This window comes from Lontra canadensis, unplaced genomic scaffold (assembly GCF_010015895.1).
Source record: "Lontra canadensis isolate GAN:19392208 unplaced genomic scaffold, GSC_riverotter_1.0 scaffold110, whole genome shotgun sequence".
NCBI lineage: Eukaryota > Metazoa > Chordata > Mammalia > Carnivora > Mustelidae > Lontra > Lontra canadensis.
The window spans coordinates 167,026-190,827 of record NW_022631104.1 but is presented as its reverse complement, the minus strand read 5'-3'; the positions used below and the strand labels follow the sequence as shown (position 1 = coordinate 190,827).

Here is a 23,802-nt window from a genome sequence, read left to right as displayed (position 1 = left end):
TCAGAATGAGGAAGAAGACACGGACGCTCACCGGCCGCTGCTACTCCGGGAGGTCATCAGAGGGTCTGGCCAGTGCAGTAGGACAAGGAAGAGAGATTTTAAACATCATAATCGGAAAGGATAAGATAAATAATTCTTTATAGGTGATACAATTATAGATTGTTTTTTATTGTCTGTAGACAAGCAAGTAGTAGAATTATTGGTAGGAGCTTGATGAAGAAAATAGATCCAGCATTTTAAAAAAGCATTTTTATTTTTTTCAAGATTTTATTTATTTAACAGACAGAGATAGATCACAAGTAGGCAGAGCTGCAGGCAGAGAGAGAGAGAAGCAGGCTCCCTGCTGACCAGAGAGTCCGATGCGGGGCTTGATCCCAGGACCCTGGGGTCATGACCTGAGCTGAAGGCAGAGGAATTAACCCACTGAGCCACCCATGCACCCATAAAAAGGCATTTATAAATGCAGCAGCTAATTAGCAAATGTAATAAAGTCTTTATGGGGTTCATAGAAAGAAAGAAAGGAGGGAACAAAAGCACCAAATGTGGTCTCTGGAGCCAGGGGACTACAGTTCAGCTGGGGACACCGGCCACAGGGAAAAGCCGCAGAGCGTTATGGGGCCAAGTGCTAGGGTCAGGTGACTGCGGATGGTTTCGGGGATGAGGCAGGATCTTCCGTTGTTTTCATCTGTCTGCAAAATTTGCACGTCAGCCTGAAGGATCAGTTTTGCACCCAGACTCATGACCTTGGACAGCATCTGCTGGCCTGACCCACTGGACTGTGGGCAGGACTCCCATCTTCCTTGTTTACTGGCAGCATTTGCCAGGCCGCTCGCAGTGACTTGCTTTGCTCGCGTGTGTCCCGCACATAGAAGTGGCAGATGACACGTGACCTCTTGAATGGCATTGCCATCCGTTTGCAGCCCCGTCGCTTTCCCTTCACCCGTCCCTACTGATGGCGGTGGTGGGGCTCCGTTTTCCCTTCTCACGCTGACGAACGGAAGCCTCATCTTGCGTCTCCCACTCTCCTGAGCCAGGCAGGGCCCTGGGTCTTCACTGCTCTGGAGACCCCCTCCAGCACCTTGCCGGATGGTCGGTGTTCAGCACGTTTATTGCATTAAGAGAGGGACCCTAAAGTGGCCCGGTAGCCTCGTCAGGAGACGTGATTCCTCCAACGGTGACTTTAGGCTGCTCCGGCTTATGTCAGGAAAGCTTAGATCCCATTTCAGAGCCGAGAGAATACTCGAGAGAAGTGCGCTGTTCCTGCCCTTTTCTCTCGCGATGTTTTCCCCGGGATGAGAAGCACCCCGCCTGCCACACGTTTGCATCGTGAGTTCCCGCGGGGAAGCCTGGCCGCGGGAGCTTTAGCAGTGCCCCGCAGTGAGCCTGCCGTCTTCAGTTGTGTCGGGGAGCCGGCTCCTGCCAGCACTGGGCCGGGCCTAGTGGCATGCTGTGGAGCGTGTGCCAGCACCAGCTTTGCTTGTGCTCGGGAACGGGCCAGTGGCCCTTCATGCTGCCCGGGCTCTGGGATGCCGTGGAACAGGTGTCTGACTGTGCACTTTGTTGTTTTCTAGAAGCACGTCACCGAGCAGGAGCACAAGCAGTCCCTGCAGCTCACTTTCCGTTCGCTGTGCACCTATTTTAGGTGAGTTCCTGGCGCTTTCCGCCCTCCATCGTTCCCGTGTTCGTGAGGTTTGCTTTAGCTCTCCGTCCCCTCTGCTCAGCCAGATTCCGGGAGGGAGAGGCCACTGGTCAGAGGAATGGGTCAGGTGGTGGTGGGGCGATGACCTTGTCAGGAGTTTGAGCCACGGCCCAGTCCTCCTGAGACCGTTGGGGACAGCACCCACTGAGGAGCTCTGAGCGCTCCTGTTTCTCGGTGACACTGAGGTCGAAGATGCCGACTGAAGCCAGAGGAGCTGGGCGTCCTGTACTCAGGTCTGAGAACCCAGAAGCACAGAGCGGGAGTCAAGCAAGGGCAGTGTGCCGGGAGGGGGCGACTCGGAGATCTTTGCGTGCTTGGCTGGTGGAGCAGCTAGTGGCCCTGTAGGCGGCCCTCCTGGAGGCCTATGCTCTTGAAGAAGGGAGGGAACGCGCGGCCCAAGCTCCTGTTGACATGTGAGGCCGTATCTAGAGCGGGGCAGACTCAGAGGGCTCCGAGTGGGTCTGCATTCGAGGATCCGGGCAACGAAAGAGCCTCGGAGCTCGTTAGGGGAGCTTCTGAAGACATGAATGCGCAGCCTGGACTGTGCAGTTAGCCCCCGTGAGATCAGGGGTCTTTCTTGCTGGTGGTCACGGTGATGGAGTCACCAGACTGACTTCTCAGACTCTCTGCTCAGGACTTGAGGTGTACGGCCTGAGCTTACTCAGGACATGGGGGACAGACAGCGGCCCAGACCCAGCTGGGACCTGCCTTTTTCCTGACCCAGACTCCTCCACAATCCGCAGAACTGGCACTGAAATCCTGCATCCTTTTCTGGAAACTTTAAAGACAAAAGCATGAACATGCTGTGCCTGAAACAACGTGTCGTGACAGACTTGTGTCCTTTCAGTGATAAGGATCCAGGTGGCCTCCTGCTCTTGCCTGAGAAGGGTGACGTGGCCGACTTGAACAACTCTGAAGTACTAGCGGTCACAAGCACCCTCCTGTCCGTTGCTGCCCGAGAGGTAACTGGTGGCCGCTCCGCTCCCCTCACACCCGGCGATTGCCGCCCCCGTTGTCCTGGTCCCCTTCACCTCCCCTCACTCACCTCGTGACACGGCAATGGCGGGCACCACCCCCGTTGGCCACGTTCACAGTGTGGTGTAGCTTTGTCCTGGGGCTATTCCAGGTGGGCACCGACACTCCCTGGCCTGCTGTGGCTCCTTATCGCCGGCTTCTGGGGCCAGTCCTGTGCTAGTCAGCGAGCCATCCGTGTGTGGACATGCTTGTTGAGACTTCCCTTGCGAAGGCGGAAGGGGTCTTTGCCATGTCCGCTGGGGTGCGGTCCATGAGCCCAGCACTTAGGCCTGTGTCCGTGGAGGGGGTTCCGTGGAAAACTGCTTTAATTTTTTTAAAAATTCAAGATGCCTTAGGAGATGCACATGCTAATCAAGTCTGAGAAGATAGTCTCTCTTGTGTGTGCCAGTGATACTTTCAAATTTTCACCTTTTTTTTTTTTAACCTGAAGGATTCTGTTTCTCACAGTGTCATCTACCTGTCAAGTGTGGTGTTTGGACAGAAATTTGGGTTTCTAGGTCCCAGCCCAGGCTCCTGCCTTAGAGCCTCTTGGGACAGGATTATGAGTCTGTGTGACACCGCACACCCTGGGACTCTGACATGACAGGACCCCGTGACTAGGGGACCAAGGACTGCTCTCTGGACAGAACATGGACTGGGGTGTGGGGGGTGATGTGGGCCAGGCCATACCGCACGCCGGAAGCGTCGAGTGATGGAGACTTGATGGTAGTGTCTTCTGTGGCCGAACTGGAGTGTCTTTCCGCCCTTTACTTGGGTTCTTCCGTCAGTGCTCCGCTGTTTGGGTCGCTGCCAGAACCACAGTTCCATCTGCTCCTGGCTGCTCTGTGTGCAGGGAGACAGCTTCGAAAGTGCCAGGTTCTCATTAGCCGGGATCACCCCATGGGCTGGCCCTTGCACACCTAGTATGACTTCCAGTCCAGGGTCGTCTCTGTCCCCCTGGGATGCCCGCATCCTCTGTCGCTGCTGTCACATTCATGTTCTCTGGCTGCCTCCGGCCTTCTGTCTCATTTCCAGACTGTCTGGCCCATCTCTATCTTCCCTGAAGCCCCTCTAGCCAGCTGCTCATTGGTATTTGCTCTAGGTCCTGGTGGCCGCACCCCACTCCCATCTGCCTCTATTCCTGCCACCGCCTGTGCTCACGCTTGTGCAGAAGGCCAGGGACAAGATGGGGAGGGCCAGTATTTGAAGAGGAGAAGGGCCGGGGGTGGACTTGGAACATGTGACTTCGTGGTAGGACTTGAGACGGTGGGAGCTCCTGGATACTCGGGAGTTGAGTCAGTGCTGGGACTGGTGCGGCCACCGAGGGACAGCCGAGCCCTGAACTGCCCACCGCACCACACGCCTTTCCCCGCAGAGGCAGCCGCCCTTGTGAGGTGTACACTGATCTTTCCTGTCTGGCTTTTCCTGTGCAGCAGGCTTGTTTGGCCTGGTCCCGTGGTGCACATCCATCAGTTACACTGTTTCTGAGGCTCGTCCACGTGGACGTGCACAATGCGGTTGATCTCTTGTCGCTGGTGTGTGGGACTCCCCTCGGGAACCTGCCACTGTGTATCCCAGTTACTTTGGAGGGCCAGTGGGGTTGTTTCTAGGTGGGGGCAACTCCGTGGAGATTGTGGGACGGACATAGCTTGTGGTATCTTTGTGCAGGAATTTACCCCTTGAGGTCAGGTGAGAACAGAGCTGATGGCTGGAGAGCCACCGAGGGGCAGAAAATGACTTTTCAGGTGGATAGGTGTGGTGTCAGGCTCCGGGGAAGGGCCCAGAGAGAAATGGGGTTTACAGGCGTAAGAGAGAGGGGGTAACCGGTAGGACGAGACCCCGAGGGGGCAGAAGGGGAGGCTGCTGACAGTGAAAACCATGCGGGAGGCCTCTGGAGAGCGGGAGGGTGAGAGAGAGGCTTTCACCTGCCTTTTCTCTCGGTTACATTTGAAACGCGGACAGCTCTGGGCTGGGGACGGCTGCCGTGCCTGGGTGCCTGTGCCCGTGTCCGGTGCTCTGCTCCCGCCGTGAACACGTTCTCTGTCTGCTTCTCGCAGTGCGAACTGCTGGTGCTCACGGGCGCCCGAGGGGAGGCCGGCTCCGTGCTGCTGTCCCTGTTCTGGGCCGCCCAGGGCAGCCTGCTCTCCTGGTGCTTCCTGCAGCTGAAGAGCGCCGACCCCGCGGCCAGAGGCCGAGCGGCCGACCTGCTGGAGCAGTGTGAGTGCCGGCCGCGCCGTCCCAACCCCGCCAGAGCACAGGGCCGCTTGGGCCTTGCCGCTCTCTTCGGAGCCTTGTGCGCGGAGTGCCCAGAGGGTTTTCTCTCCCGGGTGGCAGATTAGTCTGTCTCTGGGTGGTGGTTCCTTCCTCATCTAGGGTTCTGTGGCCTGTCTTTTTGCCCAGAGTGCTGTGAGTGTGTGGTGTGCCCAGCGCTCCCGCCGTGGGGCCCTCCATCACGTGGCGCTCTGAGGTGACACCACACTGTACAGCAGAGCCGGTCATCCGGCTTTCGTTGAGGCACCCAAACGGGAGAGGCTTGAACTTGTGAAGTCTCAGGTGTATGGGACCATTGCTGTGGTCTTTGCACACCCCGAAAATGCTCTTGTTTGTGTCCCAGAAACCCGCAATGATGTGACCTTCCCCAGGTTCTGAGAAATACGCGTGTGGCATGTGGACTCCCAGCAGTGTGACAGGACTGCTGACGGGGCCCAGGCCTGGCTCCTGCGGCTCAGCCCGAGGCCTGGCCTCCTGAGATGGGCCCGTTGTGAGCAGAGTGAGACTTCAGCCCGGCCGCTGGGCTGCTCAGCTGAGATCCACCTCATCCCAAAGTAGCAAAGACCGAAATCTGCCTTTTAAAGCGATCCTTGCCTGAGATCTGCACTGCCTTTCCTCCCAGAGGAAAACATACCCGTGGCACTTGGTGGCCTTTTGATGTGGAATTCTTGTCACCGCACCTGTGACCCTCTCCAGCTTTGTCCTTCATGACGACCAAGCAAGGGACGTGGGTCCCGCACACGATACTAACTGCTGTCTCTATGTTTCGGCAGATGTGAGGCAGTTTCTGGCAAGCATGAGAGTGATTTTGGAATCCCTCTTGTCACAGCACAGTGGAAAAACCATCGTAGAAAAGTTATGTAACTCGGTGTTTTCGATGGCAGCTCGTCAACTGGTAAGACACAGTGAGGGTCTTTGGAAAGGGGGTTTTGTAAGCTGCAGCCCCAGCAGAGTCCGAGGAGGGTGCTGAGGGCCTTGTCGATCTCCTTCAGGTCATCTTCCTGCTGGATTTCTGCACGTTGGATGTCCCCCACTGCACGCTGCTGCGCGAGTTCAGCACGCTGACGGGGCTGCTGAGGCGGCTCTGCGCCGACCCAGAAGGGCCGCTTGATAAGGTAACCGGGGTGGGCGCCGGCGCTCGTGCTGCAGCCTCCGAGAGTGCCGGGACCGTTGGGGGGACCCGCCTCCAAAGGCCTCCCCACCACGTGGTATCAGTGGTTCGCGGACGAGGGTGCGTGGCGGCCCAGGGACTGGGCATGGCCCACACAGCCAGGAGGCTGCATGCGGGCCGTCCGCTCTCACAGCCCAGAGCTTGTGTAGAACCCGGTAGGCGAATGACCAGATTGGAGTCTGGAAGAGACACGACGTGTCGAAAGGCAGATTCAAAGGTTGGGTGTTTAACAGAATTTTCTCTCTGTTTAACTTTATGGGACACAGAGATTTGCACTTTCTTCTTTGAGTCCTGGAACAACTCTGTGGGAGTAGAAAGGGCATATATTATAAAGCTTATTTTAAAGGTGAAAAAGCAAAGACTAAAAATGGAGAGAGACGAGAGGATGGGCTCAGATTTGCCGAGGTCCCAAATTCAGTGTTTTTTCTCACTGGAAATTCATGTGAGTAGTGACTTGCAGGAAAACAGGCTAATCTTGTACTGAAAACGCACGTGTCCTCTGCTAAGGGCTAGACGCACGCTGACCTGTCCGCAGGTGGAACGCGGGGCTCTCCGTAGCCCATGCGACCATGTGTGTCCGGTGCCTGGGCCGTCCGTCTGGGGCCCGGATGCACAGCTTTCCATGTGGCGGGACACAGAGTGACCGGCGCTTGCTTTCTCGACTCATTTGTGTGTGTAGCTCGATGCAGAGACGTGGCAGCAGGAGTGTCCCGTGGTGTTACATACCTGGACAAAGGAGTCTGCCCACAACTATGAAAACAACTGCCACGAGGTGTCTGTCTTCGTGAGCCCGGGGGCAACCTACTTTGAGGTGGAGTTTGATGAGCGGTGTGAGACGGAGAAAAGGTAAGACTCCGTGGTCTTCTCCTAAGCGACAGCGGGTTAAAATGAGAGAAGGAGAGTGATGGAGATTATGCCTTCCCAGGTATGATTATCTGGAATTCACTGACGCCAGAGGAGGAAAAACACGCTATGACACCAAGGTCGGCACCGAGAAGTGGCCCAAGGTCAGTGGTGCTGCCAGAAGGAGTGACGTGCGCGCTTCTGCTCCGATTCCCTCCTGGTCAGCCCCTGGGGGCCTGGAAGGGAAGCACTTCCCCTGCACCTCTGTGAAAGGAAGGGCTCTGCAGAGCTGGCAGTGACAGCCGGCCACCTGTCCTGTAGATCGGGGTGCTTCAGCACCCAGCCTGCCCATCGGTTGATGGGTCATTTCTAGCTGCTTGGGCGCTGCAGAGACTGGACGGCCCGGGAGATCTCCTAACTCACAGTCTGGTTCTTCAGCACAGTTTGCCACCCCCTGGCTTCTGTCACATTGTCTGGTGTGTGTGGGACTGGGGGTCCAGGAAGGCCCAGAGCCCGTGGTGAAAGCCGGCAGTGCCCACCAGAGGACTGCGTGGTCTCTGGGGCAGGCGAAGTGCTGCTTCCCCCCATTGGCGTGCTCTCTGGTGGTCTCAGTGGGGAGCATGAGCACCGTTTCTGGATGAGCAGGCAGTGGGCAGACGGGCGTCCGAGGTCTAGAAACCTACCACCGTTGCTTCTTCACGCGGTGCAGTTGTGGACTTTGTGTTTCAGCCGCCCCTCCAGTCACCTGGGCAGGCGTGGTGAGACCGGAGGGCGAGGACAGACACCGATGTTGGATGCAAGTGTCTGAGTCTTGAAGAATGTTTGCCTCAAAGGGGTATTTTCTCAACCGTGTTTAACCTCGTGGCTTTTGTGCTTGTGTCTAGAAAGTGACCTTTAAGGCCGGCCCCCGGCTGCAGTTCCTCTTCCACTCCGACAGCAGCAACAATGAGTGGGGCTACAAGTTCACTGTCACCGCCTTTGGCCTGCCCGACGTGGCCATGTCCTGGGCGCTGGACTTGCAGCTGCTCGTTTCCCGGCTAATGGGACGCCTGGCTGCCCAGTGCATGGCGCTCAAGTCCGTGCACCGTGAGTCCCTTGCGCGTCGGCTCCACACGAGGGCGGGTGCGGGTGTGATGGCGTCTGTCCTCACCGGCCTGCAGACCACACCAGGCCGTGGCCAGGGCCCGCTCGGTGCCGGGCCATCAGGTGCTTCGATGTGGACTTAGGAGCATGTCCCAGCGGGACTGAGGATGCCTGGGCTGGAGAGCAGCCTCGGTGGCTTCTTCTTGTTTGTGAAACTTGGAAGGCAGAAATAGAGTGAATTAGCCGTGTCTCCTTTAACCGCGTGAATATTTATGTTACATGCAGGAACGCGGACTTTGTCTTAAAGGGATTTTTTTAACTTCGTTATTAAATGCATCGAAGGAACGAGAATTACAGAATAAAACTTCCTAGTATGTTCTATTTCTGTTTCCTTTCCTGAGTTTTTCTGACCGTCAAAGGAAACATCATAGAAGTTACATGATGGAGAAAGATGAAGGAGAAAAGTCATTCCTAGTTCTACCGCCCAGAGAGAACTGTGACTAACATGCTAACGTATTCCTGTCTAGACTTTTTCTCATGTCTGTTCATAAACACACCTGGCTGGGTATTTAATTCTTTTTTTTTTCAAACTTAAGTTTGCAAATTGTGAACATATCCCCCATTAGACGCTTGGCCTCAGTCTCCGGCTCTTCCCTGGCCGTGGTCTCAGCTCACTTCGCCTCCTGCCCTGGCAGGTCCAGAGGTGCCCGCGAGCAAGGCTGCCTGTGGCAGGGCCGCGCCGCGCCCCAGGGTGCCCTTGTGGTGGGGGTGCATCCGGGGTGTGTGTCCATCACGTAGCACAGCTCTGTGTTGGGAAATGGGGGTGGGTCCCCGGCACGTCCTCGGAACAACCCCATGGTTGAAACCTTCTCTTGGCCAGCCCCCAGAATCTTGTCCCAGGGGAGACACAGCGCTCTCACCAGCCTCCTTCTCTTTCCAGAGTTCGGGAGCGACATGGTGGTGCCTCCCGCAAAAATGGCGTCGGTCCTGAACTCCCCGCTGTGGAAACCTGTCTTTAGGCATCAGCTGAGTCCAGAGTTGGGATTAGCAGCGAGCTGGCCCACTCCCCTGCACCAGGATAGTAAGGAGGTATTTACTAGTGGCGTCTTTCTCCTGGGAACGGAGTGTTTGCTGATAGCTGCTGCTTCCGCCGTGAGCCCTGGTGTCGGCGTCCTCACCCCCGCTCAGCTGTTAGCGGCCCGACGGCAGGGGCCATCCCTTGTTCACGTGGTGTCCACTCGGAGGGCCCCGGGGGCCGGCGGGTCATGTGGTCGGTGCTCGGGAACTCTGGCCGAGTCCCTGCACGAGCCGGTGGATTGTGTCTCTGCAGCCGCTGAGTCAGATGTCCGAGTCGACGGTTTGGGCGCGCTCTGTGCTCCGTGGAAGAGTGGCCCATTACCTGGGCTTGCGATGACTCCCGAGCTGGACACGTCTGCCCGTTGTCTCTCACCGTCCCCCTTGCCTCCGTCTCTGCTCTGGGGTGCTCTACCTCCCTCCCTTGCCTACTTCACGGAGTGGGCGGCTGAGAATCCTGGGGCTCTTCCTCGGCCTTCCCCGACCTCCGTTAGACCGTGCTCCTTCAGAGCCTGTCTTCCACCGGCTCCCTGACAGCCCGCTGTCCTTTCCGACCTCCAGCTGCGGCCCTGCCTCCTCAGTGGGCCTCGCCTGTTCTTCCTCCCCTACAGTGGAGGAGTTTTGGCTTTCTCCCCGTCCCTGCAGCCCACCAAGACCGTCCCGTCTTCTCCCTTTGGCTGTCATATCTGTGTACAACCTCCCCAAACCTCAGTCCATAGTCCTGGTGCTTCTCCAGGCTCCACTCCTGTGTCCCCGTCCTTCCGTTAGGTGGTTCCTTGTCAGTGTCCCAGCTCCACTCGAGGGAGGACGTGCCCCGCCCCTGGCTGCTCGCTGCTGTCACTGTCATTCTTGTTTCCCTTGGCACGGAGCTACGGCTCCCTGTCTTGCTCTCACATCCCCCACCCGGTCCACCACCAGCCCCGGGGATTGTCCTGGGGTGTTCAGCTCCTCCCACCTCCTCCATCTGCATCTTTCTCTAGGCCCTCATCCTGCACGTGCCCTGGCACACTGGGACCTACCAGGGTTTTGGTTTTTTTTTTTTAAATATTTTATTTATGTATTTATTTATTAGAGAGAGAGAGAGAGAGAGAGCGCGTGCACAAGCAGGCAGAGTGGCAGGCAGAGGCAGAAAGAGAAGCAGGCTCCCTGCTCAGCAGAGAGCCCAATGCGGGACTCGATCCCAGGACTCTGGGATCCTGAACAGAGCCAAAGGCAGTGGCTTAACCCACTGAGCCACCCAGGTGTCCCTACCAGGGTTTTTTAGCCACTGAATTTCCTTGTTATTCCATGGCCGGACACCATTATTGGCTCCCGTTGCCCACAGGGTGGGGTCCAGGCTCCTCATCGGGCCGGGCAAGGCTCTGTCTGGGCTCCTCTCACGGCACGTCTCTGCCCCTCGGCCGCTCCCCAGCTGAGACTTCATGTCTGCTGGCAGTTTTGTTCCTCAGGGGCCGGAGGAGTCTTCAGGGTCCAGTCCAGAGCCCACACCCTCCAGGAGGCTTCTCTTCTCACCCCAGCCTGTCGGGAGCTCTCCTGGGGGCTCTCAGCACTGGGTGCCCCTTCCTGGCATTTGGCACTCGATTACCTTTCCGTCCATGGTGGCGCTCGTGTTTTTAAAGCCTGGTTTTTAAAGCTGTGTCTCTGTCTGGTTTGCGCAGTGGCGCGAAGCTTCCTGTTCTGTCCTACTTTGTTCTGGTTGGTGTTGGGTGGACTTGGTCGTGTGAAGGGCTGCATTCAACACGATGTGTTCTTGTTTTGTTCCAGGTCAAGAATATCCCCGACGATCCCTGCCACCACTTTCTTCTTGAGTTTGCACAGTCAGACCCTGCCCAGAACTTCTGTGGGCCATTTTCAGAACTTTTCAAAGGATTCATACAGGCATGTAGAAAACAGGCCCCAAAGACAGATATAGTTGCTGGTTCCACTATTGATCAAGCTGTGAACGCCACCTTTGCTGCTCTGGTGTGTCGTACTCCAGGCTTGTATGAGAAGCTGCAGAAATATGGTAACTTATATTACAGGGAATATTTCTGATCTGAAGGCCAGTTGCTAAGCTTTAAGAAAGCCTATCTTACGGGAACATTTCTAAGCATTTTGAAGTACAAACATGTTTCTACAACTGTAGACCTGCTCTGGTTAAGTCCCATTCTGCCAGTCAGAAGATCCGTGACCCGTTTTTAGTTAGACAACTGTCATGTGTACAAGTAGCCTTGAGTTTCCTAATCAGCAGGTCACTTCTTTCTCCAAAATCCTCGTGGAAAACTGCCAAGAAGTTTAAGGGAAGGAGGCCCTAACTTGGGTTATAGTCTCGGGCAAGAACTTGAAGTCGTGTGGCTTCAGGTTCGTCAGACAAGCTCTCTGCACGTTCGTCCCCTTATCCATAAACGTGGGAGTCGGGAGCTCCGACATCCTGAGAAATGCTGGTCAGACCCCGAGTTGTGTGGGTAATTCAGGGTGCTGATGGCCAAGGAGGAAAACGTATTCACTCTTGCCTTTAGACCTAAAGCATTTGTAGCTTTTGGAGGCCTCCTGATTGGTTGCCCGCTCGTTGCCATCTCTGTTCCTCGTGTCCCCCCTCCACCGCATGCGCCCCCCCCCGCAGTGCCGGCTGCATCCTGTGAGTGTAGCCAGCAGCCTCCGGGACCGGGACCCGCGGGAGGGAGGGGCTCTCTCCCCCCATAATCTCTCAAGGGAAAAGCATTTCAGGCCCTCCGTAAAGAGGAGCTAGGCCTTTCCCCAGCACTTCAGCTGCGTGTGTGTTGCTTTCATGGTGCACATGAGCTGAGCAGGGACTGTGCTTCCCCCGGTAGAGCAGGCCCCGGATGGCTGCTGCTCTGTCAGTCCTGCGAGGATGATCGCGGCTGCCCTATAGGACCCGGTTCTTCAGACCTCACGGTGCAGGGTTTATTTCCTGATTCTAGAACATCTCCGTTAATCCTTCCTCAGTTCTTACTGTTTCCTTGAAGAAGCTGCTCAAATAAGTAGACCCTCCATGGGCAGTGGGTGGTTTGTGAAAACAGGTGTCCTGTGGAAGACTATCTCTACTAGGGGGTGGGGGACCCGGTGACCTGCCAAGTTTAAAAAAAATCCAGTATGTTTTCGTAATCAAATGGTAGTAAGAGAGCTGGACAGTCTTGTTTACCTGTGGGAACTCTCAGTGGACGAAAGGCTCAAACTAAAAGCTGAGAAACGGAGTTTCTGGCTGACGGCAGGCTCCCCAGCTCCTTTTCAGATGGTGCTCAGAGAGCACGTCCCTGATTTCAGGAGAGGCACAGTCTGATGGGAACTAGAAACACTCCCCTGACACAGGTCACTTCCGGAACAACCTTGCCCTGGGTTGGAGGTACAGCTGGTTTCTGTTCTCTGGGCGCTGTTCCTGGGTCCTGCTGGGCAGGGGAGCTCCTTGAAGGGCTGGCCTTGTCTCGCTCAGCTGCTCGCCTTTTTGCATTAGAGATACGTGGGTGGAGTTTTTCAACTGGGTGGTGAGCTGCCTCAGGGCAGAGCCAGGTCTGTGGTTCTCTACGGTGTTCCCGGTGTTTCCAGTGCCAGAGGAGCCCGGTGATGGAGCCCGCGTGTGCCCCGAGCCCTCGGCTGCCTGCCAGCTCCGGGACAGCCCCTCGCTGTTCTGGTCTGTGATCCTCTGGTTCTTACAAGCCAAGAAAGGAGCAGCCTCCTAGGTCTTCCTTTGAAGCAGACAACTTCGTTGTGATTTTTCTAATTATGAAAATATTATCCGTTCATGTGGAAACTTACAAAGTACAGGAAACCTTAAAATATCAGTTATAATCTCACCAGTTCAGGAAGACATCTGTTAACATTTTTCCGTGTATCTCTCTGGCCCTCTTATCTAGGCATATTCATATGGCATATGTATCTGTGTATGTGTCATATGTGTCATGTATGTACACAGATTTCTAATAAGTATAGTGTTGTTAAGTAGGTAATTTTGTACTTATACTGTTTCGAAACCCTTTTTTTTAAAAAAACTTAATTTATACCGTGAACTTTTTTCATCTTAGTAGTTATTTTTACTTATTTTTAATACTTTTTATTTTACTTTTAATATTTTTGGTAATTTTTATATGTTTTAAATATTTTACTCAATTTAATGGTATGTCCATTTCAGATGTTGTTCACTTAAAAAAATGACTTTGTGGTAACACAGAGAACCCACTACTGGGTGTTTATGGGTTAATGGCCCGCCCCTCCCCCACACCCACTTACCCACAAGGTCTGAGCATCAGGAGAAAGACCTTTCTCTGTGTGAGGACAGTTAGAAGCTACTTTGTGCTTAACGCTGCAGTACCGAATTGAGTTGGCTGAGTATAATCTCATCGTCTCTCCTTTCCCCAGTAAAAAGTGGGGGCAGCACAGCCCTGAGCGAGGAGTTTGCCCAGGTCTATTGCTTGGCAGACGGCATTCGAATATGGATGGTAAGATTTTCTTTGCATGTGGTTTGTATGTGCTGTGAATTTTCCCACTGATGAAGTTCTAGATTATAGGTGAGGTTCAGTGGGGTGAGGTCCGGAACCAATGACCAGGAAAGGATTTTTGAGATATCTTTGGTGCATAATGGTGGTTTATTAAATCACGGGGACAGGACCCGTGGGCAGGAAGAGCTGCTGCCCTGGGGTTGTGAGGGGTGGCAGTTCTGTACCATGGCGGTGGGGGGAGGTAAGGAAAGGGAGGTTTCAGTGTGACTTCCATATGCTAAAGAGGACCTTCAAGATACTGGAGACCTTGCCAATGCCAAGGTTGTTCTGCCCTCCAGCAAGGAACTAACATTAAGATGGGTGGGAGAGTCCAAGAATGTCACCTATGTCCCACCCAGGAGTGGGGGGGGTTGCAATGTGTCAGCCTTTTGCTTTGTCCTCAGCCAGCCTTCTGTTCCTTGTCACTACCATGGGGTCACGCAGTTAAGGGAAGCAGCTCTCCAGTCTGTTAGTTTTTACTAAAGTTCAGTGACATGAAAAGCGCTAAAATAATGTAGAATCCTTCAAGTCCTTGTGTGGTGAGTGCTGAGAGTGTCCATGAGCCCCGAACAGCCTCAGTAACCCCAGGGCCACTCCGTGGGGCCTCTTGGTCTGGGCGGCCACTGATGGCTGTAGATGGCGGCGAGGCCGCACTTCACAGGGAGGCTTCCCGCACTGGAGAACCGTGGTTCCCTGGCCTCAGGCGTGGCAGCAATGTCTGTGAGTGGGAAGACGGGCAGTGAGACTGAGAGCGGGGGACCAGCCGGTTCTTTGATGAACATGGCAGCTGCCCCTGGGCGTAGAGTGGGCAGGTTCTGTGGCTGGTGTGAGTGGTCCGTAGTGTGGTGGGCTCCAGGACCCTCCCCACGTTCCCGGCTTGGGGACTTGCTGGGCCATGGAAGCCTGAGCCAGACTGGGGAGAATGGCCTGGAGTTGGGAGTGGGCAGTGGGGCGGCGGTGAATTTGTTCTGGGACATGCTGAGCGTGGGGACACACAGGTCGCTTGAGACACTGAGTTGGAGGAGTCCGTGAACCTCAAACCATCTAGCACGCATGTCAGACCAGAGATGCAGGTAGCTTCAGATCACTGGTGCCGGGATTTGTCTAATGCATGAGATTACCCAGGAACCAGAGGGGCTCGGCCAGGCTCCACAGCAGTTAGAACGTAGTGATGCCTGTGACATGCTGGATAGGTAGATGGAGACAAAATGAACAGATCCTCTCCAGAGAAACTAAAAGGTGTTGTCTTCTGGATGGTGCGAGGAGGGTCGCGACAGTGTGCTGCGGGAAACCAAGGCAGTAGTAGCGGCGTAAGAAAATGAGTGATAAAGTCGCTACCAAATGCACTCGAAGGGGAAGGGTTGGACAGTTGACCTGTTTCTGGTTTAGTGTAGGACAGACTGCCAACGGCTGGACAACGTGCCAGCCTCTCTCCCAGACGTGGCCATCTGCCTCGGCTGTCAGCACCGTGGCCTGTGCTGGCCCTCCGGGCACCGTTCTCTGCCTGGCCCGTTTAGCATCACTTAGAAGCGTCCCTGCCCAGGGTAGCACCGAGATCGAGTTTTGGTCCAACTTGTGCAGGAACCTGGGTGTGTAGCCTTAGCAAGCCCTTCACTTCTGTAGCCTGCACCGCCTTGTCTGTGCTGGGCCGACTTCGGGCAAGGGCCCCCGCTCCAGTGCTGTACATTCTACTTGAAGAGTTTGTTTCTTTATTTGAGAGAGAGAGAGGGAGGGAGCACGCGCATGCACAAGCACGGGGGCAGGGGAGGAGCAGAGGAAGAGGAGAAATGGACTCGTGCTGAGCACGGAGCCTGATGCAGCTCTCGGGACCCTAAGAACACGACCTGAGTGGAAATCAAGAGTTGGATGCTTAACCAACTGAGCCAGCCGTGTGCCCCACGACTCTTAAAGTAGTGGGATCAGGGGTACGCCGCCTGCCCAAAGAGCGCACAGTTGAAGAGAAGGCAGTGCTGCGGATACACCGTTATCTTCCAAGCCTGGGTTGCTTCTGGGACCAACAGAAACAACTGTGCCCTCCAGAGTCGGACGACGATGGTGCGATTGTCTGTGGTGGCGTGCTGGGTGTGTGTGATATAGCTTGGTGCGGCTGCCCCTGCATCCCTGCCTGGACGCTGTAACCGTGTGGCTCGCACTGTCCCCGCAGCTGGAGATGAAGCAGAAGTCCCTGATGACGCTGGGCGATGAGGCAGAAGGAAGGCGTGGGTCAGAAGCTGCTGAGGTGAACCCCGAGGGCCTGGGTGAGTGTGCTCAGCCTTCTGTGGACACGTGCTGGGAAGCTGGAGACCCGTCTGCGAGATGATTGTGCTTATTTATTTGAGCGAGAGAAAGTGGGTGAGCGAAAGAGAGAAGGAGTAGGGGGAGAGGCAAAGGCAGAGGGCGAGGCAGACTCCTCACTGAGCAGGGAGCCCTACGCGGGGCTCAGTCCCAGGACCCTGGGACCATGACCCAAGCCGAAGGCAGACACTTCACCGACTGAGCCACCCAGGTGCCCTTTTTAATTTTTTTAAAAGATTATTTTATATATATATATGTATATATATATATATATATATATTTTTTTTTTTTTTTTTTTAAGAGGGAGTGAGAGAGAATGAGAGAGCACAAGAACAGGGTGAAGGGCAGGGGGAGATGTATGTCACTTTATTAATGGAGGTATTTCTTGTCCTAAATTGTAGAGTTTAATTCTCCAAAAGTAAATAAGTTGAATTTTGACTTTTTTCCCATTACCTTCTTTGCTTTCTGCATTCAGCAAAAGAGTGTATTCAGAAGAGTCTCCTGCTACTAAGATTTTTGCCCGTGGGAGTGAGTTCAAAGGAAAGCTGTGACGGGCTGGTGGCTGCAGATGACACAGATCACCTCCAGCCACGGGACAGGCGTCCGAGGACGAGCTCTGTGGTCGAGGAGCATTTCCAGGCTTCCGTGTCGCCCGTGGAAGTGGGCACCCCTGCCGCGGGCGATGGGGGTCCTGGCTTGGATGTGCCGCCGAAGCTGCCACCCAGCAGCGGGCCCACTGCCGACCTGTCCTCTGCCGCCCCCGAAGAGCCCTCGTCACCTTCCGCCCCCGCCCGGCGGCCTCCCTTCGCCCGAGGACGACTCCGGCTGCTCTCTTTCCGGTCTGTGGAGGAGGCCAGGCCAGCGCCCACCGTGAAGGAGAAGTACCCCGTGCTGAAGGACGTGCTGGACTTCATCAAGGACCAGTCCCTCTCCCACGACAGGTGAGCCGCCACCCCTCCCGGGGCCCAGACCAGGCCGGGCTTCTGCGTACGCCGCAGGGAGCGAGGAGGACCTGGGGGGCAGACCAAGATCTGTGTCAGCGCGTGTCAGACAAAACTGGGTGACTATGCTTGTCTTTTAAAGAAGCATTTTGTTACTGAAGATTTGTACATTATTGGATCTCAATAACGTACATGAAGATTTAAAAAAAAAGGAGCATTGGTTTCGGTAGCCATCATTTATAAATGTGTCTCATATTAATCCTGGGAGACACTTAGGATTTGAGATTTTCTGACAAAATTGTTGGCGGGCCTGCATCTCTGGAAGGATTGCATGTCTTCATGATTTCCTGCTTTGAGAATTAAAGCTTTGTCTCTGCGGGGCAGTAAAAATACTAGAGTTCCTTTCTAAGTAGTGAGTGTGTGAGTGTGGGGGGTCGGGCTTCGGGTCGGGCTGCAAGCTGGCTGAGCGGGGGCCAACAGGGCCCGGACCCCCTCCGGACCGGCGCTCCTGCCGTCACCCTCGTGCTGCTCACTCTCTCTCGCTGCCTCTGACTCGACCCCTGTCTTCAGCGTCGTGAAGGTTCTTGCCTTAAGGAAGGCCCAGGCACAGAGTGTCCTCGAGGTCCTGAGGATCATTCAGTACTGCTCGGAGTCCCTCGGACAGCCCCACTGCTTCCACCCACCATATGTGCTCTTCCTGCTGGAGCTGCTGACCTGCCAGAAGGAGTTTACCAAGTGAGTAACCCGCCCTGCACCCACATACAAGGAAGACAGGCATAGGTCGCTTTAAGGAAATCCAAGTCATCTTTCATTAGTAACTGTTACTTCCGGGTGGGATATAAATTCTTGTTTTTGGTCAGTCCTCTCGCCCTAAGGAGAAATGGGTTCTTTCTGTAGTAAGCAATACCAGAAACCTGTTTATTCCTCCTGGTGAGTTTATCAGCTTTTTTTTACCAGGGAGGACTGTGTTCCCTGTGTCCCCATGCCCGCTCGCTGGCTTCCGGAAGCTGTGAGCTAGATTGGATTTTCGTTCACAGTGAGGACATTAATCTGAGTACCTCACAAGGTGGTTTCGGCAGCCAGTTAGCCACTGTTGCCCGAGTGTTGGCACCAGGCCCCTATCTAGGAGATGGGTGTGCAGCCGTGGATGAGGCAGACAAGAGTCTTCTTCTAATGGCGCTTTTATCCTTTCTTTCATTTTAAGATTTTATTTTTTGAGAGAAAGAGAGTGTGCGTGTGCACATACAAGTTGGGGAGCAGCAGGCAGAGGCAGAGGGAGAAGCAGACTCCTTCGCCGAGCAGAGAGCCTGATGGGGGGCCCAATCCCAGGACCTGGGGATCCTAACCTGAGCTGAAAGCAGACACTTAACGCGCTGAGCCCCCACCAGGCGCCCCTGCTGGAGCTTGTATTATGTTGAGGAAAGACAGATCATAAAGGAGATGCGTCCATTCCTCCGTCTGCTTACTGTATCCATCGCAGGCACGACGGCTTCATGCACAGTGATGTAGTCTGGGGGTCAGGGAATGGCGCTGAGAAGTCAGCCTGTGAACCAGGAGATGAGTGACCAGTGAGCTCAGAGCGAGGCCCGCTGAAGGCTGAAGGAGCAGCGCAGAGGCCCTAGGGTGAGGGCTTGGCCCCAGGAACAGTGCGAAGACCGGTGTGCCTGAGTCGGGGGGACGGCAGGAGAGCAGCAGAGGAAGTGATTCGGGGCTCGGAGGATGCCAGGCTTTGTAGGGCAGGGTTTCAGGTGTTCGGATTTTGTACTGAGCTGTAGGTGGGAGAACCCTGGGGCGTCCCAGGCCCAGGAGGAGCACACTGTCTTTTACATTTATGCAAGTCACATCTGGCCACTCCGGGGGAAAGTATGGACGGACACAGAGCAGTCGGGAGACAGTGCAGCCGGCTGGGTGGGAGGCGGCAGGCTCCAGAGCCTGCAGTGGTCCTGGAGATGGAGAGAAGGGAGGGCAGTCGGGATCTGCTCTGGAGACAGAGCTGCCGGGACGCACCCGTGGATGGGGTGTGGAGAATGAGCAGAAGGGACCGCAGTGGGGGAGCTGCTGGGTCTTGGCTCCACAGTTGGTGGATCGTGGTGGATTTTACTGAGGGGAAGAGAACGGAAGAAACAGATTGGGGTGAGAAATCAGACGTTGCTTTGGCGTGTTAAGTTTGACCTGCTTTTCTCACATCCAAGTAAAGGTACCCAGTGCGTCAAGGTAAGGGTCTGAGGTTCTAGAAAGAAGCCAGGGCTGGGGCTATAGTAGGGATGCTGTCAGCACGTAGACCGTGTTTGCAGCCATGAGACTGGATGACCAAGAAACATGCAGAGACAGACAAGAACGGGCTCGGAACTGAGCCCGAGGGGCACCTCTTCGTTCAGAGCTCAGGCAGAGGAGGAGGGGTCAGCTAAAGAGGTCGAGCAGGAGAGGCCATCCAGAGGGAAACCCAGGGCATGATGGGGTCTTCGAAGCCAAGAGAAGAATGTGTCCGTTGTGTCCGATGCTGATGTGGGGCCACAGAAGCCCATGCTGGATTTGTCCGGAGGCCGAAAGCCTGGCTGGACTGGGTTGAGAGGAAAATTGGGTGGGAGGTCCAAGGTAGGGAGAGACCACAACCATTTCAAGAACCTTGGCCTTAAAGGGGAGCAGAGGAAAAGGCAGAATTGCTGGGGACACGGGCTCCACTGAGGGTTTTAGGATAAGGCACTGGTGCGTTTCATACGCTGGCAGGCCGGTGTCCTTCTCGATCACACTGGACGTAGGAGGAGAGGGTCCGTCACACAGCAGGGGCCGCCACAGAGGGTCAGTTTGGGCAGAGCCGGGGAGGTCGTGCGAGAGCCGCGTGGTGCTGATGGACGCGCGGGCCGGTCGGGTGGTGCCGGGATGGGGACGCTGTGGTCTTTCTGTCCTCGTCCTCAGCCGGGCACGAAGGGTTAGGGGAAGCTGTGGCAGTTTGAGGAGAGGCACAAGGGGTTGAAGTCATAGTGCGAGGTGAGAAGGCCGGTCTGACTGGCCGTTCGAGTGCAGCTTGGAGCTTCGTGGTCCCGAGCGGAGAGCGGCGCTTGTCAGCCTGATGCGCCGTGCCCCCTCTATGCTGTTCTGAGGGCGCGCGAGCTCTCTCAGGCCAGTCTGCGGAGGGAGAGGCAGCGGGGAGTTGGCGGTCGCCCGGGTGAGAGGACAGTGAGGGCCGCGGGGTCGCCGCACGTGAGGCAGCCTCGTGGGTTGGGGCTCCTGGGGGTGGAGGCCGCTGCTATGGGGTCGGGGGCAGAGCAGGCTGCTCTCAAGTCCGGGTCTCGGGAGTCCTGCCGTCCCTATGGCGATGAGCTCAGAGGAGTGCCCGTCTGGCTGGAGGGACTGTGGCAGGGACACCGGGGAGTCGTTCGCGCGGACCCTGAAGGCTCCCAGGGCACAAGGGTCGAGGTGGAAGGGGCCGCGGGCTTGGTGCTGGGGTCATCGGTTGGGGGGGGGCAGGGCCAAGGGGCCTGGCTGAGGTGAGCAGCGAAGGTCCGGGGGCGGCCCAGATGAGTGACGGAGGAGGAACGCTCGCCTGCCCGCGCCCTGGCTCCGGCGGGCGACTCCTCGACTCCTCGCTGCCACGCGGTCACCCCCCAGCCCTGGGCTCCTGGCGCGTTCGTCCGCGGCGCGCTTGGCGCAGGGAGGGCGTCTGGACTGTGTGGGTGCTGCCGGCCGGCAGAGACGTGACCCTGCTCCCCTCTGTGTGCAGCTACTTCGCGCACTTGGAGGGCTGCGGCGCGCGCCTGCATAAGGAGGTTCGCGACACTTACTACCAGTTCGTCCTGCTGCTGGTCAAGGCGGTGAAAGGGTTTCGCAGCATAAACGACAGGTATTGTACCGCGTTAGCGCCTCTCGAGAACACGTGTGCTCCGTGTTTGCTGACTTTGGAAGTGCACGTCCGGGGTGAGAGTGTGGACACCCATGGCGAGAGAGCGAGCAGTGATCCGGACGTCGCTCCCCAGCACCAGTTGCATGCGCGGACTTACTCGGACACGTCCTAGCCCTTTTCCTGTGTGCTCTGTCCTTTCTCAAGGGGGCGGTTCCTGCTTTGTGTAAGCACAGATGACCTGTCCTTTTCAGCTTCTTGCGCATTGCGCGCACCTTTAAGACGGGTGTGAAGCCGTTCCCCAGCGCCATCCCGTGCAGCCAATTGGGGCAGGAGCCTGAAATCAGGCGGTCTCCTTCTCTGTCTGCGCCAAAGGAGTGATCTGTGCTAATTTGGGGCCGGCTGCTTACCGGACATGATTTTTACGCTCTTTGACCATAAAGTGCCCTGTGGCAGGTGTGGCGGAACCTCGCATTGTGCTTCCGGGACTCTCACCCTCAGAGGAGGGCTTGTGTGGAGTGTGCACTCCCCTGGAGACACACCGGATTCCCACTTGCCTTCTGCGTCATCCCGGCTGGGGACGGCAACTTTGGTAACGTTCAGCTTCCTGGGGTCCTTAGGTCCTTGCTGCCTGCCTTGTCCTGTGTGCAGACGGCCCTGCTGCATTTTCTGGATATGGGCTGGGAACCTGGCGATCTCGCCTTCTTTGTGGACATTCAGTTGCCGCATCTCCTCATGAAGATGTCACAAGAAAATATAAGCGTCCACGACAGTGTGATCAGGTAAGAACCCAGTCCTGCACCCCGCAGTGCCCGGAGCAAAGGGGTTCAGGGCCCGGATGCTGGCATTAGCCTCCCCGTAGTGCATCCCGGCTCTGCCATAGCCCAGCCGGAGGACCTTGGGCCGCTCATTTGAGCCCACTGTGCCTCCGTTTCCTCCTTCTTAGGCCTGGAGGACAGTAATGGGTACCTGCCTCCTCAGATTGTTGTGAAGGGTAAATGAGTTGTGTTTCTCAGCCTTGGTAACAGTGCCTGGTTCATGGAAGTGTGTGGAGGTGGTGGTGGTGGTGGGACCGTGAGGACGAGGATCCTCAACATTTTTGGAGATCCTAGTCTACCTTGCTGAATCGGAGAATCCTTTTCTTTTATTTTTTGGTTCTGTGTATATGGGGTTTTAGCCATTGTAACCTCTTGCACGTTATAAGGACTTAAGATAGGAGAAAAACCAGCATGTGGGTTTTCTTTCCTTTCCGCTTGAAATGCGTGTCTCTCCACCCTGCTCAAGTCCACTGGTGTGCATAGAGAAGAAAGAACGAGACGGGGGAAGGAAGGCATGGGGAGAGAACCAGAAGTTAGTGACTCAGTGTTGGCACAGGCTTCACTTTCTCAAGACATTCTGGGCATCCTGGAAGCGGAGCTAGACCTGCTCCTGTCTCCTTATGTCCCAGATGCTGGCAACGCCCTCTGTACGCGGACACAGCCAGGGTGGGTGTACGAGCCTGCGCCTGGGCCCAGTAGTCCTGGAGGACCCCTCCTGCCACCCCTTGTTCCTCAGCGCCCAGCCCAGAGCTGGACGCAGGAGTCAACAAGTGTGTGTTTGTTGGTTGGTAAATAGTTTGCATTTGTGGTTGAGCAGATCCTTTCATATTTAAAATTCTGGTTGCTACAATGAACTATGAACTAGAATCATGGGGATTCATGACTTTGCATCTGAAAGGAGCCTCTGAGATGATCTGTATGAAGCTATTTGGAATGAGACTGAGGGCCAGGGCTGAGTGCGGGGCGGTGGGGGGGTGGGTCTGGGCTAAAGAGCAGCTGGTAGGAGAGCCAGTCCCTGGGGTCCCTGGCTCCCTGGTGTGCTGGGACCACCTGTCACTGAGGTTCACTAGGATGCGTGGATATGGGGGAATTACACCCCGTAGGTACAGCCTTTCAGCCTCTAGTTCCTCAGCCATTGTAGTCTGCTCTGGAAAGGGCGTCTCCCTCTTACTGGATCGTTTTGCCAGCAGCCCCACAGATCCTCTGCACCAAACGCACATCCTCCCCCGAGAGGTTTGGAAATGTTCCATCTGTGAGACCCGTAGGGCACAGAGTGTGTTACCCAGCTCTCCCTAGATTATTGGGAGAGGTGCTCTTTTCTCTCTTTGTGTCCTCCTTTCAGCCAGTGGAGTGAAGACGACGAGCTTGCTGATGCCAAGCAGAATTCAGAATGGATGGACGAGTGTCAGGACGGCATGTTTGAGGCCTGGTATGAAAAAATAGCCCAGGAAGAGCCGGAGAAGCAGAGGAAAGTAAGCCCTCTCAGTGGGGTGATCGGAAGTGACTGGGAGTGTGGAGAGGAGCGTCTGTGGAGGGGATGTCAGTGGGCTGTGTCCTGGGGAGCTCCGGTGGCAGCGCACAGCCTGGAAGGCAGCTGTCTCCGACTCTGCTCTGGAGACCGGGGTGGGGGGTGAGGGGCCTGAACCCTGTACTGGCCGGACTCCAAGCGCACGGCTCCCTCCTGTAGAGCGGGACTCTCTGAGCGTGGGCTTGTGGCGCTGAAGTGGGACAGGAGGTGCTGGCGTATTAATTTACGGTGAGAGAGAGAGTTGCCGAAGACCCGGGCTCCGGCGTCCTTGGGCAGCACGCTCTCTCCCTGTAGGCAAGTAACGTGGAGCCCCGTGTCCATCCCAGGCTTTCTGCAGAGCACGGGAGCTGCCACGTGCAGACACAGCCCGAGTCCTGTGGTTCAGACGCCCAGAGGCTCTGGGCAGATAGACTGCCATGTCCGTCCCCACACGAGGTGTTGCCCTGACACCACCATATGGTGCATCTCCTGCCTCAGAGTCATTCCTTTTGTTAGCATCGCATGCCTCCTGTGTGCCAGCGACTTGGCTCACGGAGCACCTCCATGGTGCTTGGGCGGGGCGTTTTCCTCTCTGGTGCGTTAACGTCTCCCCGGGGGCTGATGGGGCTTGTCCGTTTGGTCGGCTACGGTCCCGCCGCTTACTGTGTCGTTGCCCATCTTCCGGGCTGTGTAGAGGACCTGTACCTTGGCCTGCCGCTACCTTCCATGAAGCTTGCTTGCTCAGGGCAGCACCCTTGCTGTCCCCCCAAAAGGTT

The 23,802-nt window shown here is 56.0% G+C and overlaps 1 protein-coding gene across 1 annotated transcript in view; it reads left to right on the top strand.

The window, feature by feature from the left end:
• ZZEF1 (zinc finger ZZ-type and EF-hand domain containing 1) overlaps window positions 1-23,802 on the top strand; it is a 96,173-nt gene that overhangs the window by 42,348 nt on the left and 30,023 nt on the right. Inside the window, exons 17-33 of the mRNA XM_032839984.1 lie at window positions 1,572-1,642; window positions 2,547-2,661; window positions 4,771-4,930; window positions 5,758-5,879; window positions 5,977-6,099; window positions 6,835-7,001; window positions 7,081-7,162; window positions 7,883-8,084; window positions 9,022-9,170; window positions 10,920-11,160; window positions 13,509-13,588; window positions 15,792-15,885; window positions 16,398-16,863; window positions 17,434-17,598; window positions 20,585-20,704; window positions 21,322-21,483; window positions 22,862-22,991. Of these exons, the coding sequence (XP_032695875.1) occupies window positions 1,572-1,642; window positions 2,547-2,661; window positions 4,771-4,930; window positions 5,758-5,879; window positions 5,977-6,099; window positions 6,835-7,001; window positions 7,081-7,162; window positions 7,883-8,084; window positions 9,022-9,170; window positions 10,920-11,160; window positions 13,509-13,588; window positions 15,792-15,885; window positions 16,398-16,863; window positions 17,434-17,598; window positions 20,585-20,704; window positions 21,322-21,483; window positions 22,862-22,991 (2,649 nt within the window). The remainder of the gene's footprint in view (window positions 1-1,571; window positions 1,643-2,546; window positions 2,662-4,770; window positions 4,931-5,757; window positions 5,880-5,976; window positions 6,100-6,834; window positions 7,002-7,080; window positions 7,163-7,882; window positions 8,085-9,021; window positions 9,171-10,919; window positions 11,161-13,508; window positions 13,589-15,791; window positions 15,886-16,397; window positions 16,864-17,433; window positions 17,599-20,584; window positions 20,705-21,321; window positions 21,484-22,861; window positions 22,992-23,802) is intronic.